Here is a 20,182-nt window from a genome sequence, read left to right as displayed (position 1 = left end):
ACCTACGTGTCAGCCTCTACTTAGAAACTCAGTATTCATATAGTATATCTTTGAAGGACCATATTTTCTTGCCATTTATATTTAAAATAATATGTAGGGACATAGAGACTTTTTTCCAGTAGTGGGCTACATGATTAGGAATCTTTGTGGGTACAGGTTGCATATATTTTTAAATTGTTTGTTAATGGTTGAGTTGAGAAGGTTTAAAATTCCTTTGTATTAGAAATACTCTTGGTAAAAAAAAAAAACTCTTGGTATGAGAGTATTGCATGCTGTGAATTAAAGGCATATGGAGACTTTGTCTATTCTTTTTTTTAAATTTAATTTAATTTTTTTATACAGCAGGTCCTTATTAGTCATCAGTTTTATACACATCAGTGTATACATGTCAATCCCAATCTCCCAGTTCATCCCCCCCCACCCTCCGTCTATTATTCTTTTGTTCTAGTAATTTATAACGTCTGTTTAATGATGTAATTTTAGTGGAAGTACCTCAAATTTATGTAAATATTCAATCATAATTCCAGGTGATCTAAGCAGGCTATCATGATAACTCAGTGACATTTTATTTCAGAATGAGATTGGAAAACAGGCAGTTAGGCCATACTTACTACTATTTCATGGCTAGTTAGATAAAGTATTTTCTGAAAATCTCAGTTGGGCCAACCCCTGAGCTGCAAATGCTGCTTTTTGCCTGTGGGGTATGTGAATTATTTGGATCTGATGAGTCAGATATTTTAACTGTGGGCAGTCTTACTCTGGGCTGTGTGAAAAACTTAAAAAGAATGGGCTGATGTTTTTCTTGCTTTCCTCAAATCTAATTCAGGAGACAGTGCATGACTCTACTAGAGAACATTTACACAGCGGTGTATTAATCAGCGTGAATTTAAATGTGTGATGATTGCCTAGTAGCAGAGAATTCTCTAGATCCAGAAGAGTTTATGGAGAAGTTTTGAGTTGTGGTTTTTGAAGGTGAGGAATATGGGGAAGCAAACATATTAAGCAGAAGGAATTGTTTGATTACAAGTAGAGAGTTAGGATCTTCAGTAAATTTAAAAATTCTCTTCTATCACAGATAAGCTGAGAAACTATGGCAGAGGGCCTTGTATCTATAAGGACTTGTTGAAGTAAAATGTGTGATGTGAAAAACAGTATAGAAAAAGGTTCCTAGCCATTTGTCTGGGTTGGTTTATTGTTGTCAAACATGTGGAAAATTTCCTGAAGAGCTGTATGCTGAGAATATATATGCCTTAGGGCACTGATGCTCATAGTGTGGCGAGTGACTGGAGCTAGATGGTGAGTTGTTTCCTGTCTGTAGGGAGATAAGTTAAAACGTTAAAAGTAAATGTTTAGAAACTTCTATAACAATCTGATAATACCACAACATCCAAATGTGTCATCATTTTTCTAGTAATTCATTTTTGTTTTATGAACATATAGGACTATGATGCATAGGAAATTTTTTAAAAATGTGATCTTTCACAGTTGATATTTGAGAAGCACTGATTTTTAAAATTTTCTACATTAGAAATACATAAATATAGATAGGAAAAGTAACCTTTTGTTACTTTTATTTATAAAAGTAACATTTATTTGAAAATGTGTACAATTATTGTTGGCCAAGGATGGTGGTGGAAGGAATTGAATTATAGCTGTATACTCAGTGGGAGAGGTAAGCCCCCCAAAACACTGGAGATGGAGTTCTGTTGAAAATGGGAGTGAATATATTAGACATTAATGCATAAGGAAACCTTAACAACAGGGTAGATAAAGCAGAGAACTGGTATGACAGAAAAAGACCTGGGAGTCACTGGGAATCACAAATGTGGTCTGGACAGCAGTAAAATTTTCGGTCAGAACTCCTGTGGAAACAAAGTACCTTTATAACAAAGTTAGATGTAGAGATACAGATATTCATAAATAACATGATGATATCTTGCTAACTGTTCTTGCTAAGCTGTGCAGCCACAGATGATTGAGACAAATGTTCCTTCAAAATTTGTGTCTGGCAATCTTGGCTTTTTCCCTTTTTATATATTTCTTGGTCCTTCTTTGCCCTCTTTTTTAGTTGTCTAGTCATTTTCCTATTTAGCTTTCTCCCCTCCCCACATTAAGGCAAAACCACTCTGGTGCTCATCATTTACATTTCTTACTTTAATTGTACTTTAGTATGATGTTTCAGTCAATATGCAGCTTTACCTGGGCATTTGCATTTTATTTCTGATAATGGGATGACAGATTTTCACTTCTGTAAATCTGTTAGGTTTTAATAACAAGTTAAATTCTTTGGGTTTAGAGGACAAAAGACTTGTGAAGTATCATGTTTATTTCTTCTGTTCTTGATTTTAAAGCTCTTTGTCAGGATGAGGGAAGTGGGATCAAAAGAGGCTGGCTTATCTCCTGATGGCTTATTTGTGAGGAAGTGTAGCTGGTGGAGGCCTAGTTTGGGATGATTCTGCTTGATCTCAGTTTGGAACCTCCTCCCCACTGTTCTCAAATCTTAAGAGCATCCTTTCCTTTTTGTATCATCTGTGTTACAAAACTTACTGATCTATATATATAGTATGATTTCTGATTAATTTGACATGTAAGAATTTTTGTGTACATTTCTGTTCTAATGTCTTCAAAAGATGACTTTTACACTATTTACTTTTACATAGGGAACCAAATAGGAATAACAAACTGGTGAGTGTTATGGTAGAGTTCTTTTATGGAGAAAGCTAAAGTAAATTTGGAGAAATTAATAGGATTATGGCCTAGATAATCTGGGATGTAAATCTTTCCGCAGTCCTTCTGATGGCTAGGCTCATTTTAAAACAGGGAACCAAATATTGATTGAACGTGGAACCAAATATTGATCTCGGGGAAAAAATAAAAGGTGAGGAGAAAAGGGGGAAGATATTGAAAAATAAATCGTAATGGGAATGACAACCTAAAACTTCAGCTATAAAACCATTTTTAAGCATTTTATATGTGTTCTCAAATACTGTTTTACTTAGTATTTAGATTTCCAAGTCAGCCACATCCATATCTTTTCCCCATGAGTATGTGCAGGAATGTTTTTATGGAAAATTGTATTTAGAATACCAAATTAATACACTCAGAGCTATTCTTCTTTTACTGGAGTTGACTGAACCTCCATTCACCTCTGCTTGCCATGCTGTGGGAACGTGCACAGGCTTTGGATTTAGAGATATGTATGGTAGAATTGTTGGAGTCCAAGTTCCTGTAGGCAGGGGAGCATCATGGTTCCTGTTTATAGCTTGCTTAGAGCTCATGGTGAGTTTTTATCTCTCTCCAAGAGCAAAGAGTTGGGAATAGTAATAACCCAGTAGCACTGAATAATGGTCAAGTATTTAGGGTTTGGAGTTGGGTGCCAGGCAGTCTGAATTGAATCCCTGTTTCTTCACTGATTGTCTTTGTGTCTTTAAGCTTAGTTAAACCTTTGTTTCTTCATTTGCAAAATGAGAATAATAATACCTTAGTACCTGGCATGTAGAGGTGTTATGAGGACTAAATGAGAAATGCCCAATAAACGGAAGCTATTATTGGTAATACATGGTGCTAGCCAAACCTTTCTAGTCTTGTTTGGGAACTGTTAACTATTATTAAATAAATAAATGTCTGTTGCTACTCACTCTGGATCAGGCTGTATTAGAGTTGTCCATTGGAAAAGCCGTTCTCCTGTAGTTGCTTTGAGAATGTCCATCTTTTCTTTGAGGTGTTCAGGCCCCTCCTCCCCACATAGCTGTTAGCTTCTCAAACATATCCTTCAAATTTGGTGAAAATACATCTGGGATTTTCTCACTATGCAGTGGCAGACTTGATTTTATTTATGTTGACAATGATCTTCTGTATCTGTTTCAGGTAATATGGTAATACTTTTATAAAATTAAATGTTGTATAATTTCATTTTATCATTTAGTCACCCCAACAATTCTTTGAGAGATATTATTTTTTTCCATTATACAGATTGGGAAATGGAAGTTAGATCAAGTAATTTACTTGGAATAAGATAGATAATATCTAGTTATGTTTCAGAGAAAAAGATTTTTCTAGGACAGTATAGAAGGGTAAGATCTTCTATAAGGTAAAAAATGAAGAGGTAGCGGAGAGAGAGACCACTGGTAACATGCAGAGGAGGAGATAAAACATTGACCTTATGCCTGCCTTTTTTCCCATTTATATGATTATCTCAGTGTAAGTTTTTGTAAACAGTATAAATTTCTAGGGCAAGAATATACAATTAAGCTTTTGATAATTGATAGCTAACTTTTCAGAAATGTTGCACAAATTTATATTTCTACTCATGGGTGCTGGTTTTTCTGCAGCCTTGAAAACACTGAGATGTAAAAATCTTTCATATCTTTGTCATTTTATAGTCAAAACCCCTCATTGTTAAAACTTGATTACTGCTGCTATTGAGCTTCTCTTATGTTTATTGACCTTTGGTGTTTCTTTGGTGTCCTATGCTTTTATTTTACTGTTGGGATATCCTTTTTAAATTTGTTGTAAACTCTTTCTTTATTAGACATTTAAGCTTCTTCTTTGTTTTTTGGTCTTGAATTTCACAAGTAATTTATGCTGTCAACTTTGAAATGTCATACTTATTACTCTGATTATCTTTTATTAAGTACATTAAAAAAGAATAGAATATTAAGCTCATTTTGTTAAAATAACATGGTAATTCCCTGTCTGATGAGTTGGTGATTTTATATTGAAAGGACTGTCATTATTTTTATGTAATTTGAATGCACTATCATTTTTATTGCTAATGATCTATAGTAATCAACTTCCCTTTAGCAAACAGTTACATTCTCTCTCTTCTCTGTTTTGTCAGACTTAAATGTGACGTTCTTCTTACTGTTTAACCCGTCAGTCTATTCTTTTCTTAAAGCGATGGATTAGATTAGATTGAAACTTGTTTAACAATATGATAGTTCCTACAGAAAAGGGCTCAACTTTGAAAAAGTTAATTTTATTTTCCTCCTAAATGAAGAGTCCTCCAGGGTGAACTTCCAGAATTGTGTTGAGATAAAGGTGTGCTTTGGAAAGAACAGATTAAGTTTTGTTGTAACAAATTAGGAGTTCAGCCACGTATTTTCTCTACTTTATTTTAATTCGTACTTTGTGTGCAGTGACAACTTGCTCTTGTTGAGTCAAGAGTCTTCAAAATTTATGATTACAAGGGAATTTTGTCCTGTTGATTGATTTAAAAAGATCTCATGAGAGTTTTTTGTTTTGGAGGCTTTTTTTTTTTTTTTTTTTTTAACGCGGTACGCGGGCCTCTCACTGTTGTGGCCTCTCCCGTTGCGGAGCACAGGCTCCGGACGTGCAGGCTCAGCGGCCATGGCTCACGGGCCTAGCTGCTCCGTGGCACGTGGGATCCTCCCCGACCAGGGCATGAACCCGCGTCCCCTGCGTCGGCAGGCGGACTCCCAACCACTGTGCCACCAGGGAAGCCCTGGAGGCTTTTTTTTAGGTGTGTATGGTTGTTTTGTGTTTGACACGCTACCGTATTTAAACACGTGAACTGAAACAGCATGGCTTTTGTATACAGTATGTAATACTGTTGACTATAGTCATTATTTAGCTTTAGCTTTGGGGATTTTGAGTTGGTTCTTACCTAATAATGGTAGTTTAGTGAAACCATGCTGCATCTGCCACTTGGACCTGGGAACTAGTAGATCATTCTGAGATATTCTGGTTGGCTTCTTTACACTCTACTCTGGGCACTGTATTTACAAAGTGTAGTAGCTGATATTAAGAGTTTGGTATTACTGGTGGTTCATCCCTGTTTTCCTAGGAAGTAGGGGTCAGGAATAAATTAGTAAAGATCAATTTAGAATTCTCATCCACAAACATGGTAGCCTAAGTTTGAAGCTAAATTTAATCAAAACTATATAATTTTTCCTAACTCTGTTTAATTCCCAAGATTTGTTCTTGCATTTTGAAAGTGGGGAGGAGGGAGTGGCTTAATGAAGTCTCTGTAGCTACTGTTTCTCATTGATCCCATCCATGCCAATTAGAGTCAAAGAGAGAGTGATTAATGTAGGAATTTGTATTTGGTCATTTTAGAATTAGCTAGAATAATGTTAAGATTGTAACATGTTAAGGAATACTATAGAATGTGGAATAAATTTAGTTAAGAGTACAAGCTCTGGAGCCTGACCTTATGTTAGTTTTGAGATTATAGGCGAGTTATTTTAACCTCATCTAAGCCCACCCTTCTCATCTGTAAAGTTGGTTTATAATGGTGCCTATCTCACAGAATTTTGAGTATTAAATATATTAATGGCTATTAAGTACCTGGCATAGTGCATTGTGCTTGTCAAATGGTAGTTGTTGTTGCAGTCTTCTGCTGCTTATAATCCTGCAATTTAAAAACATACGTTTATCTGTTTCTGAATGTGTGTAAGATTATTTATCTTTGATTAACCACTACCTACTTTAAGTTCAATCATAGTAAAGAGCATTGCTGAAGATATTCTGCTTCATTTCAAGATTCAGTTTAAGCAAGTGTACACATATAAATAAATCAAAAGGGAACCTTTTGCTAATAAGCAAATAGGCATTTTAGCATGATGGTTGCTTTTGATAAGGGACTAAAATTCATATAAAATTTTTATGGTCATTACAGGTGATAGTTTATTGTAGAAATAACTTTCATGACTTAAAACAACATTACTCACTTGCACTTAAAAGATTTTAATAACTTTGGCATGGTATTTTGTTTTTCTACATCTTGTGTTCTGGTTCTATTCTAAAGCAAAAGACTAAAAGAAGTCGTAGTTTGGTGTTCCAAGTCTTTAGAAATTGAATGTGACCTTGCTTAACAGCTGTTCTCATTTTTGGTGGCATAAAACTCCACTGTAACATTGAGGTTTTGAGAACAGAAGTAATGACTACTTTGTAGGCTTTCTTAAATTTATGTAGATAATATAGTGGGCCTCTTCTCCCAGGATCAGACTCAGTAGAGCTTAAAAAACATTTCTGTGTGTGTAAATCCTGTTCTGCTCTATTTGACATAATTTAGATTACTTTTTACCTAGCAGCGTCCTCTGTTTTCATCCTCTCAACATATATGTGATTTCTGTATTGACTCCACAGATTAAAAGATCTTTTTCATTTATAGATGTTTACCTGCCCATGAGTCTTTAACAATGACAGTCTGTTTTTCTGTAGACCCACTTTCTGTAGACCTGCTCACCATCCCATCCTATAATTGGCTTTATTTAAACAGTGAAAACCTAAGGGACCTAATATATTTCCATGAAAACCTACAATTACTGATAATGAATGGCAGGACAAAATACAACATAATCTTTGAGGCTGGCTTGTTTTTGTTTTTGATTTTTGAATCTTTTACTCGAGAAAATTAATTGGAGCCCAATATACAATCACTTACAGGTTTAGATTTACTATTCTAAATTGATTAGGTGTGAGAGCCTTTAAAATCCAGGTGTATTAACACACCTAATTAACTAATAAATTAAGTAGAGGTAGTTCCCTGTGTCTATATGGAAATTAGCTAATTTATTTGATTTAAAATATTCAAATGGTTTTAATCACTTTGGAGTCTATTTTTTCCGAGTGAGTTTTACATTAACCACTGACGGTTAATGGAAATGTAATCTTGTATTTAGTTCTCATAATAACAAATACACTAAACAGTTAGAGCGTTTAATTAATTGAGGGAAAACCAGTGTATGTCAGAAGAGGTCGTAAAAGAGAAATGAAAGTTGATTTTCAAATAAATATACAGTAAATTTTAGGCCAGAGGTTTCTGTTAGTGGACCTCAGACCCTTAGAAGTGGCAAGAGGTAGATAGGTTGCTGAGTTGTAATTGCAAAAGACAATGAGTTAATACATTTCATTAAACATTGTCTAAAGGGAGATAATATCAGTATTTCATATATGTGCACAACTATTTTCCAAGTATGTGAAGATGTTTGATTAATAAAATACAAATTGTTTAAAAAAGTGCCATTCATAGTAGCTTTAAATCATCATTCATTGTTTCAGAGTATAAATAGTGAAAGCACAGTTATTCTGTTTTCGATGTTCAGAGGGCATTCTTAAAATTAAGGGCATTGGAAACTTTTTGTGCTAGGATAACAATTGATTTCTCTAGTTTATAACTAATGATTAGGTTATGATATATAATAACAAGGCCTGTAATGTGAAGTATTGTAGAGATGATGCTGTTTTGCAATTTTACCAAAAAAATTGTGCTCTGAACATTGGTCTATAACAACATTTTCTATGTGAGCAGTGGTATTTATATATTTTTCTTTTGCTAGACTGAACTTTTTAGGGGAAGAGAATAGATCTTACCACTGTATTTCTCTCTCTTTTAAAAAAATCTTTATTGGAGTGTAATTGCTTCACAATACTGTGTTAGTTTCTGTTATACATCAAAGTGAATCAGCCATATGCAGACGTATGTCCCCATATCCCCTCCCTCTTTTTTCTTTTCTTTTTTGCGGTACGCGGGCCTCGCACTGCTGTGACCTCTCCCGCTGCGGCCGGATGCGCAGGCCCAGCGGCCACAGCCCACGGGCCCAGCCGCTCCGCGGCATGCGGGATCCCCCCGGACCGGGGCACAAACCCGCGTCCCCTGCATCGGCAGGTGGACTCCCAACCACTGCGCCACCAGGGAAGCCCTCCCCTCCCTCTTGAGCCTCCCTCCCGTCCTTCCTATCCCACCCCTCTAGGTCATCTAGGGAGGGCAAAAAGCCTTATGCTGAAATGTTAAGTGAATGAATGAATGAAAAAAAATGTGTTTGCATTTAAGGTTTTGAAGTAAAACAGTCCTAAAAATTAGCTTTTATTGTTCTTTCTTTTGACACAGTCTGGAGACTTATCGTATTTGTTAGGAATGAGAGTGGATTTCCCTTAGTCCTAAACCATTGGATTGGTCTCTGTGGACTAGGGCAAGGATTTTTGAACAGCCAGGGCTTTGGGGGCTATGAGTAATGGTTCTGAAGGCTCTGAGTATTTAGGGCAAGCTAAAGGAGTGGGATGTTAACTATTTGAACCCCTATCCTTTTTTTATTTTGGGGGGTGGCCCCAATTTCTGTTTTACCACTAGTTGTTTCTTATCCAGGCCTCTTCCCTGACATTCTCTAGAACTTTATTGCTGGAAGGATGATCACCAGACCAGCAGCACACTAGTAGTCTTGGGAGGTTTTTAGAAATGCTGAATCTCATGCTTCACTCTAGGTCTGCTGAATTAGCATCTTTATTTTAACAAGATCCCTAGAAGAGTATATGTTCATTACAGTTGAGATGTGCTAGTCTAGAGTACATTCTCCAACTTTTTCAAGCCCTAAGTTGTTATTTTTTAAATGCCCAATAAAAAGTGTAAAACTGTTTTCAACTACTGTCTTTTTGTGCTGTTTATTTAGATTTTGTGAAGAATGATAAAAATCAGTTTTGTGGTGAATCTTGACACTTAAAGTAAAAATGATATATATTAGAGAGAGAGAAAAAAATAGTTACATGGTATGCTGGACATTTTACCACAGGAACAAAAAGAGAATGGGAATTTTGATGTACGATGTTGACTTACTAGGAGGTGGAGCAGACAGACTGGTTACTTACCAACAGGACATGACTTTGCAAAATGCTTCCGTTTCATAATAACCAGCAGGCTGGACTGGCAAGGAGGCTGTCAAGAGTGGAGGATCAACCAGGAAACATACCTTTTTTTTGACCAACACATTCTCAAGATTGGTTTAGGAAGGGACTGCTGGAAGCTAAGGGGCAAGGAAGAGGGCTTGTGCTTTTGTTTGCTCTGGAGGAGGGGTTTGGATCTTGTAGGACTCAGAAGGCTTTGGGGAAAATAAACATTTCCCATAAAATGCTGTTTGCCCTTTATTTCCTCACCTTCCATTTGACTTCTCTATTTCCCGTAGACCCTACTGTCACTTAATCACCGATAGTTGTTTTTAAGCCAGCAGCTCTTTCCCCAGCCACGCCTTCGCCTTCTATTTGCATTGCAGTTTCCTGGAGTTCCCATCCTTCACCTACGCCTGTGATTCTCAGGTGGGGAGTTTTGTCCCCCGACTCCTGCAGAACATCAAAGATAGTTTTGGTGTCACGACCGGGGCAGATGCTGCTAATCGTCCTGCAGTGGCCCACGACAGCCCTCCACAGCAAAGAATTATCCAAAGTCTGTAGTGCTGCGTTTGGGAAACCCCAACCTGGATTATCGTCAGAGACCATTGATTTATCTACCTATTTCCAGTTTAATTCTCATTCACAAGCTTTCAAGAGTTCCCCATTGCCCATGGAGTGAAGTCCAAACTCCTTGGCATAGGATACAAGACAATTCATGGTTTTTTATTGCTTTCAAGCCTCCTCTTTCACTCTCAAGTTTGGCCCTCTACTAATGATAGACTGAAAGCTTGTAGTTTTCCCTTAACTGACAACAGAGTGCCTGTATGCCTATACATGTGCATTTTTCCTAACCTACAAATACATCTTTCTCTCCCACTCACTCTGGTTTTGTTTTGTTTTGTTTCCTATCTAGACACTTGCTTTAACACTGCTCAGGCATTCATCCTCTCTGTGAAGCCTTCTTTGCCTCTGTTCAATTGGTACCTTGATTATATATGCATTTTTCATATCACAGTGAGTGTGTTCTGTTCGCATGACTTTGTTAACCACTAGGTTATGTCCTCTTTCGGAGGGAAAGGTGTGTGTTTTATTCATCATTGCATTCCAAGTACTTAGAACAGTTCTTGATACAAAGTAGGCTCTCATGTTTAGTTGAAAATACATTTTTCCTTCAAGGAATAAATAATAGTTCAGATAATTTGGAAATTAGCTTTGACATGAGATTTTACCATAATTTACATTCTGTGCAATGAGACTTCTGTCTGTAATCTTTTTGGCTCACCATCATGCTCTGTGTTGCTGCCATCTCTTTACAGATGTCATTTGTCTTCTCTTGCTTATAATGGTATTTAAATGGTATTGATACCTTAGGTCTTTTCATTCAGTATCACATAGAAAGTTTTACTTTTGGATTGGACTTTACTCTGGCTATTTATTGAAGAAACTTAAATCTGTAGCGGCACAAGTTTGGGGATCTCTTCTACCTAAGAGGAAAGGTCTTGGGCTAATTATAGGTTTTGGGGGTGATGGGGAGGAGGGAGAGGAATAGTGAATTCCTTTTTGGAAAAACAAACATATAATGAGAGCTGCTGGGGTGGGAGAATTATACACTGGATTTATTTAAAACCTTTTTTTCTATGTTGCTTAATGTACTACCATGAGAATAAATTTCACTAAGGTAATAATTGGCTCAAAAACAAGTCTGGATTTGTGAAGGCTCTAAATAACAGAAGAACATTTAAAGCAACAATTTTCTTGCTTTCAAATGTATGACTAGAATTTAGGTGTCCTTATATATATAGAACCTATTTGACATGTTGTGATTTTGTTTAAATAAATATTCTTTGATGTGTTGAACTTTTTTGATAGGATCATGTTTAGCCCAGACGTTTTCTAAAATATAAATGTTAAATTAGTGAAGGCTTAATTAAGGCTATATTATTTTTGCCATATGTCAGAGCCTTATAATTGTGAGCTATGTTATTAAAAATAACTTGCTTTAAAATGTTTTCATCTATAATTTGGTTCTAAAGGGTATATTTCTATTCTCATTCACAAAAGTTGCTTGTGATGTAGACACAGAGAGTAATCGAATTGGTTCAAGGTTGCATAGAGGTGGAAATATTTTAGCTTCATGAAACTTTACCCACTGCTGTAATTATTGGATAGATGGGTAATCTAGTTTCGTTTCTTATGCAAGTTTAATTTTTGAAGAAGGTTAATTTCAACTATTTGCTTCAGCAGTCTTAAGACAGAACAATGAGTAAACATAGATTTTCTTATTTTAGATCTTAAATTAGATACCTTCCCAAGAATGTATCAGTATTCCTTAAAGGGAAAAAATATATACAGATTCCCTTTAAGATGCAATTTAGTACAAATTTGCTATAATTAAGAGAAGTAAAATGGTGGAAACTGTTCATTAACCTTCATGTATGAAAAAATCCCTGCCAACCACTTTTAAGATTGTTTACTAACTTTATTATAATATTAGCCAATGAATCTGTGCTTTTATTAGGCTACTTAGTATCAATCTGTTCAAACTACTGAGATTTATAAGACCAATGAAATTTGTGTATTTTTTTGTCTGAGATTGTTGTTTTTCATTGAGTACAAGTTTCACTGAGTAGAATGCCTGTTTAAGATAGATCAATTTGTACTCTGCCCTAATGGGCATAGAATTTTAAAAATTAAAAAAAAATCCATTCCTTGAAATTAGCTGCTGCTTCTAAGTGGAGTGGTTCTCAGTAGGAAATAAGGTAGTGAGATGGGGAGGAGAAAAAGATATATAGTGTGAAGAAATTTTTTTACCTGTATTTTGTGCCCTTGAAGCCATTTCTTCATATTGCAGTGAGAATAGGTAAGTGCCAGTGGAAAAATATTTGCAAAGCATTTACTTTGCTGATAAGTTAATTTCTGTTCACTAAACTCAGATTATAATGTATTTCACTAAAACAGTTGTTGTTTTATGTAATACTGTTGTTAGGACTATGGGTTATTTTGGAGGTGTGTGCGTACTGGGGGTGGGGATGGGGAATGGGGGGTGGTGCTAAGGACATTAGAGGGAGTGTCTTAGAAATTTTACTTGTTTCCTATTCCACCATTCTTGATATCTTCTGTATGTTAGTTATGTTAGCTTAGATTAGTATGGGGGATGTTAGGAGTGGCCTGGTTTCTTTCCTTCTTTTTCCTAGCCAAGGAAGTATCGCCTGGGGATGCTGGAGGAGAGGCTAGTTCCGATGGGATCAAAGGCACGAAAAGCAAAGAACCCTATTGGCTGCCTTGCTGACAGGTGTAAATCAGGAGTACCCATCAATATGGTTTGGTGGAACAGAATCACAGAAAACAATTTACAGGTAAAAATAATTTTATTAGACATTTTTGAAAAGTGAATATTTTGGCTGCTTTCTGTGTCTGTGTGGGGTGGTGTGTATGAGATTGGATGACTTAGCTGATACACTTAGGTTTTTTGTTTTCTTGTTTTTTTTTTTTAAATCAAAGTAAGATTAGTGGCCCATTCACTAACTAAATGATTTTGTTTTGTGGCTTTTTTTTGAACTTTCTCTGCTTGTAGTATATTTTCCTATTCTTCCATTTAATTTAGTTTTTCCCTTTTGGATTTTGTTTATAGTTAAGTTTAATTATTTTTAATACACAAAGTTGTACTACATTAAAAAGTCATATAAAATTTATTACAGAAAATCTCATTTATTTGGAGTCTGAGCAATAGAAAGCTCCACATGTTGTCTTTCTGTACATTTTTACTAGGAGATAAAAATTGTATGTAAACTTGTCAAGTGTTGGCTGTAAAACCAACTTCAATAGTATGTTGTCTTAGAGTTATTATACATTTCAGTCTTTGCATTATCTGTGCTAATGAAAATGAATTTTTATAACTCAAAGGCTAGCTTTTGTATGACTCTGAAGTACTTACAAAATAATTTGAATTATATTCCATTTTAATTTGGATTATAATTATTATAGTCTCATTTAAAGAAATTGGTAATTGTATAAAATAGCTCTGTTGACCAAAATTTCAGTTTAGCTGGAAGTAGAATATCTTTCATCCCAAACTTTCTGAGTACATTGGTATTTTTTTAATATATTGCTAGCCAAAAGCCTATAACCCCACATACACATATCACACACAGAAAAGATATAACAGAGTCAACAACTTGGTTTTATTTCTGTCAGCAACTTTGTATTATGAAGGAGTTCCACAGTATTTTGATCTGTTTACTGTCAATGCCATAGCAGTATCTGTGTTACCTTGGGCACAGAAATAAAAAAGTTATTCCCAAAATATTGCAAAACATGTTATTTGTCTCAACTGAAAATTTCATAGTATTTTTCTAAATATAAGGAAAAACAGGGAAATGGAGGGGGGTGGTCCACATAATCAAATACTTAAAATTTCCGTGGAAAGTTTGGGATATGTCCATTACGAATAAGAATTCATAATGGACATATCCTTTATGAAGAATGTGTACTGAATTCTTCTTTTTGAGATCAGGAGAGAGGTTTGATGTGGATTGTTAGAATTATTTTCCAGTTTTAAAAAGAAAGTCTGAAAATAAATTGGGCTCCAGTTATGTAAGGACAGATACAGGTGGAAGTGAAAGTGCATGTAGGTTGCAGGGGAAACACGGATGATGCAGAGGTACGGCCACTTGACCGCCCCTCGTTGTCCCCCGTATCTCAGGGGCAGTTCCAAGGTACTTCTCTTTAGCATAGCTTGAAAAATCATTAGGTTCGTTTAAAGAATATATGCTAGGATTATGCTTTATTTTTAATTAAAAAGCTAATAATAGATTTGCATTCAGTGTGCTAAAGATTGAATTGATGCTGTCTGAATCTAATATTTCAAATACTAATATTATTTTGTGTTTCAGATAATTCAAATAGTTCTTTTTTAAGGATGTAAGGAATGCCTTATTAGCTTGATGTGATGTTGGAGGGGCAAGAATGCCTTACACTATCAGTCATGTGTTGAAGCATTGAAAAATACCCACCCGGTGTCCATTACTGTCTTTGTGGATTCCTAAGTTGGGTACCTGGTATTGTTTATTTAGAGCAAAGAGTATGTCAGTGCAATTTTCTTTTCTATTGGGGTTTTTATCTTTTTGTTGTATGAGAAAAGTAACTTATATAAGTCAATTCTGTACCTATGCCTTTTAATTTTGTATTATGTTTACCTTCAAATATTTTAAAGATTTTTCACATATAAAAATTTTAAAGGATTGTGTAGCCAGATATATTAATCTTTCCTGTTTCATTTGTTTCCTTTCCTTTAAAGCTTAGGTCTTCTCAATCCTAAGGTTAGAAAAATATTTATCTATATTTTATTTTAGTGATTATAGCTATGTTTCTTAAATGGTTACCTTGTGCCACGCACTGTGCTAAGCTCTTTACATGTATTGTCTCTTTTGGTCTCTTATGGGACAGTTGTTACTGTTAAATGAAGAAACATCTTCAGAGAAGCTAAGTAACCTTAAGGTTAAATGGTAGTCAGTAGAGGAACAGAACTTTGAACCCATGTTTGTTAGGCTTCAGAATCTCTTCACTTCTGTGTAACGTAGTTCTAGTTGTACTAGAGCTATGATTGATGTAATTGTCTAAATGGTTAACTGAACTTCTGTAGGACAACTTTTTTTGAGGATGAGAATGGGTATGTAGGTTTCCAGACATGGACTGTAGCTTATGCATAACTCCACAGTATTTGTAAGGTCAGTCTTTTTTCCTCATGATTCATCTTTTTTTTTTTCTCAGTGACATTTAACTACCTTTCTTTCTGGAACTTTAAATATTTGTTTACACTGATTTCTTAATCTTGACCTAACATCTTTTTGGAAAACAAATTTTGGAAAAACAAGTTTTTCCACTTCTGAAAACAAAACAAAAAAACCCAAACAAACAACTAACAAAAACCTTAAAACAACAACAGAAACTTTCTCTGAAAGTTTCTACCTGGATCATTCATAATTGCATTTATTCTCTTCAGTGCTGGATTTCTTTCAAGAGCCCTATGATTCCCAGCCTTTTAGTACTTAATAATCTTGTTATTAATTTTCTACCAAGAATCTTGTGATATGAAAGAGTCTGTCTACTGAACACAGGACATTTGTAAAACAGTGATTCATGCTTTCATTCTAAAATATATGCTAATTAGAGAATCAAAGAAATTTAATATTTTTCTTGTATTGTGGAGGTAGCTTGGTGGAGGCCAAATTTATTTTTCATATGGCTGTTTGAAATGTTGATCATTCCCATCTGGTCTCCATTACTACTTCTGTGGAGTTCCCACTTGGGGACCCTTGAAATAGATTCTAGTCTTTTCTCTGATTTCTTTACAACCCATTTATTCCTTCAGTGCTTGGAGTTTGGTGTTAACAAAAATTTTGCTGGAAACAAATCCCGAAGCTTGTCAGAGGTCTCCTGAATCACCAAATCCAACAGTTTTATCCAGTACTTAATACTGCTGGCCACTTTTTTATTTGAAGCTCTTTCCTCGTGCATTCTTGTTTCTTTGTTTGCTTGCCTATTTATTTATTTATTTATTATTGGCTGTGTTGTGTCTTCATTGCTTTCTCTAGTTGCGGCGAGCGGGGGCTACTCTTTGTTGAGGTGCACGGGCTTCTCATTGCGGTGGCTTCTCTTGTTGCAGAGCACGGGCTCTAGGCACGTGGGCTTCAGTAGTTGTGGCACACGGGCTCAGTAGTTGTGGCTTGCGGGCTCTGGAGCACAGGCTCAGTAGTTGTGGCACACGGGCTTAGTTGCTCCGCGGCATGTGGGATCTTCCCGGACCAGGGCTCAAACCCGTGTCCCCTGCATTGGTAGGCGGATTCTTAACCACGGCGCCACCAGGGAAGTCCCCACCACGCATTCTTGACTCTGTTTCATCCCTGCTCTTTGTGAGCTCCTGTTCTTGGCTCACTTGTTCTTTGCTTTCCCGTGTATGCCTAAGATTCTTAAATTTTTATTTCTCTTAGAACTGTCTTCTCAGTTCAAGACCCAAATCTTTCATGCCTTCTGGTATCTTTGCATGTAGATGTATATCCCTCTATCACTACAAATTTGGCAAGTCTAGAACTCACTGTATTTTTCTCTTCTCCAAATCTACTGCTTCTTTTATATTCTCTTTATATTCCTTCTTTAGTTAATGGCTTTATCATCTTCCCGGTCACTGAGAGTACATAGCTTCATTTCTTCCCTGTCTTCTCCCATATTCTACCATTTGTTATGAAAAGGAAACTACTGAGGTTTGACTACCCATTAATTGAAAGATGATACATTGGACAATTTACATTTGCCATCATATTAAGGCTTTACCACAATAGTGACATATTATCCCCATTTGAAAAATAGGGAAATTGCAATTTAGACAAGGCTTATTGTTCGTACGTGGTAGAGCTGGGATTCCAGATCTATTAAATTTTATATCCTGAGATTTTCCTGCTATATTGTCTGCCTCTAATCCCCATTCTTTAAAATTCCATGGTATCTTTTTATCCTTTCCTTTCCTTTCCTTTTTCTTTCTTTTTGTTTTTAAACATAACTGACATATATACCCTCAGTGTATCTTCTGAATAATTTTTGTCACATCCCTTCAGGATCTGTTCAGCCTTTCTAGGGCTATCTCTTTAACTGTCCACATGTACTAAATTCTAATCATATGGAATCTTTTATACCTCATATAATATGAAATACATTGTCAGTTCTCTGTACCTTTTTATCTCTGTACCATTGTTAATAGAGCCTAAAAAAACTTTCTTCCCTTTTCCTTTTTTTTTTTTAAATTTATTTTTATTTAATTTATTTTTTTTGGCTGCGTTGGGTCTTCGTTACAGCATGTGGGTTTTCTCTAGTTGTGGCAAGCGGGGGCTGCTGTTCTCTGCGGTGCACGGGCTTCTCATTGCTGTGGCTTCTCTTGTTGTGGAGCACAGCCTCTAAGTGCGCGGGCTTCAGTAGTTGTGGCTCGCAGGCTGTATAGCACAAGCTCAGTAGTTGTGGTGCACGGGTTCAGTAGTTATGGCGCATGGGCTTAGTTGCTCCGCGGCATGTGGGATCTTCCTGGACCAGGGCTCGAACCCGTGTCTCCTGCATTGGCAGGTGGATTCTTAACCACTGTGCCACCGGGGAAGTCCCCCCTTTCCTTTGAGAGTAGCTCAAATGCTACCTTTTCTGTAAATACCTGCTCAAACACCTCAAAGAAAAAAAAGTTTTTTTTTTTTTTACTCTTTTCACAATACTTAATGTTATTTCATTCTCTCTTATATTGGTTGTTTACCTGTCTTTTCCAACTGAATTGTAAATACGTGTGACTAGGCATGTGTTGTTTATTTTTGTACCCTTAAGGTATTCTGCTTGTCTCTAAATGTCATTGTATAATTTTATTTTCTTAGGCAATATGTGAAATTTGTGGTAGTTTATTTTAAGAATTTTATATATTTTGAAAAATTGATCATTGGTTGTCTGGGATTTATAGCCATCATATATTACTATTGTTTAGTTTAATTATCACAATTGATTTAGAACATAGGGTGGTGATTTCTTTTGAAATGTTAGACGATCTTCTCTTTTTCTTTTTTATTTCAAAATTTAACATTGTAGAAATATTCTTGATATTTTTCAGTCTTCTGAGCCTGGTACTAGTCTTATTTCTTGACAGTGTTATTATGTGACAAAGCTCCTCTGTTTTGTATTTTTCTCATGGTCTCAGTCTAAACACCGAGCAGGTGGTAGATGGAAGGTCACCTAAAACTCTGCATCAGCAGTTCTTTGTTTCACTGAAGTGCAAGTTCACTTTCACCTTTCCTTAGTCTCTGCCCAGATGATTGCCCATTCCTCTGCCTGACCAATCTGCATGTGAATTTGAGATTTTACATTTGTTCTATGATTACGGCTCAAATGCCGTTCAGGATTGAACTGTTTTATCACCTACCTTATAGAATTATTGTGAAGATTCAGCTTTCTGTTGAATCTATTATTTGTATAGTAGATATTAAATAAATGTCCATTCCTCCAATTTGACCTCATCCCTCCTAAACTTGGTTTTTGTTTCTGTTTATTTAGGGTGCTCTCAGTTATTTATACTCAGATGTGCATGGCATTGTGGTATATATGGAAAGAGGCAGTGACATTAAGTGTCTCTTAGGGGCTCTCATTTTAATGCTGACTCATTTGAATAGTTTAAAAAATTACTTTAAAAATGCGGTTTTTGAAGGGATAACAATGTGTTCCCATCCTTCATGTAACAATCAGATGTCAACTTGAATGAAAGGATGGGAAATGCATGGTTTTATAAACTTCTCAGAGTATTGCAGGTTAAGATGTACCTAAAAGTAATGACATGTTACATACAGTCTTACTTATATATAAATATATATATTTATATATATAAAAGACTGTATGTAACATGTAAGTCTCATTTTGTCTTAGACCTTTGGAAATAGTGGAGTTATGAATCATAAATTATTAGTATTACTGTTGTTTTAGTTTACCCCCAGAGTGATGTAAATGAATGAGAACTGTTGGACTGTTGGGTGTATTAGGAGATTCATACTTGTTAACATCTCTTTTGATGGTGTTTTTCCCCTTGTGGTCTGATTAAATGGCATTTCTTATAAATATTTAATTTGTAAGAATGCTCACATTAAAATCTCTTGGCCCACAAATTCAGCTGTGAATTCTAGTTGCTTGTTACTGTTGCTTTTCAGATCCCAGGGAGGTTTTGGAAACTCACTGCATATCCTTCAGTCTTTAGTTAGTTACTGAATTTTGGTGTTATTTCAGGAGATTTCTAGTCTCTATGCCCCAGGAAATGAGCTCCTTTGGGCTTTAGATGGAGTGGATTGGAATTTATAAGAGTGATGCTTCAGTCCATCTACTCAGGGTTCCTCAGGACTTTGAAAAGTTATAGAACTGTGGGGCAGCTAAAATGATATTACTATATAAGTTCTGATTTCTCACCCACAGCCCATCCCAGACCCTCTTCTTTTCTCCTCTTCTCTGCAGCTGCTATTCTAAACCTTTACCATTCACCTCAGACCTGTTCTTCCCCTCTGTCACTTTCGAGTAAGAGACTTGTGTTCTTCAGAGGAGGGAAACAAGAGGTCATTGAGAATGAATTGCTTCATATGTTGGCTTTCTAACTATGCACAACATTTTCACTTACACCCTTTCCCACTATTTTTCCTTTGGTTGCAAACAAACAGGTGTTCCTTTACTATATCCTTCAGAACCTGTCTTTAGTCCCTCTAGCAATTTATTTCATTATTTATCCCTTTTCAGTTTTAGACAGTCTCTCCCTTGACATTGATGTCTTCTTCCTAGCTTGGTCTTCCAGTACCAAGGAGTGCTACATGAGGAAATATTCTGTGGTCAGTACATTTGGGAAACTGTGTGATACAATTTGAGAACTGCTTCCTGCTTGTTGCTAGTTCTTCACCTTTCATTCATCCCTTAATTCCCAGCGTTTTACCTTTCACTTTCACCACTCTATTGAGACTCTTTTTGGTAAGCTTACCTAACTACCAAAAGTCACAATTCTCACTTGACC

The 20,182-nt window shown here is 35.9% G+C and overlaps 1 protein-coding gene across 12 annotated transcripts in view; it reads left to right on the top strand.

Annotated features, from left to right (window-relative positions):
- Positions 1-20,182, top strand: part of PAN3 (poly(A) specific ribonuclease subunit PAN3) — a 118,047-nt gene that overhangs the window by 16,441 nt on the left and 81,424 nt on the right. For 8 of the 12 annotated variants that reach the window (XR_004478083.2, XR_004478082.2, XM_033409383.2 and 5 more), the window contains one exon: positions 12,819-12,980. The exons of the other annotated variants lie outside the window; for them this stretch is intronic. Coding sequence is in view for 6 of the 8 variants with exons in the window: in XM_033409383.2 (XP_033265274.1) it covers positions 12,819-12,980 (162 nt within the window). In the remaining 2 variants the exon portion in view is untranslated. The remainder of the gene's footprint in view (positions 1-12,818; positions 12,981-20,182) is intronic. 12 annotated transcript variants of the gene reach the window in all.

This window comes from Orcinus orca, chromosome 18, assembly GCF_937001465.1.
Source record: "Orcinus orca chromosome 18, mOrcOrc1.1, whole genome shotgun sequence".
Taxonomy (NCBI): Eukaryota; Metazoa; Chordata; class Mammalia; order Artiodactyla; family Delphinidae; genus Orcinus; species Orcinus orca.
This window is presented reverse-complemented; position numbering and strand designations above follow the sequence as displayed.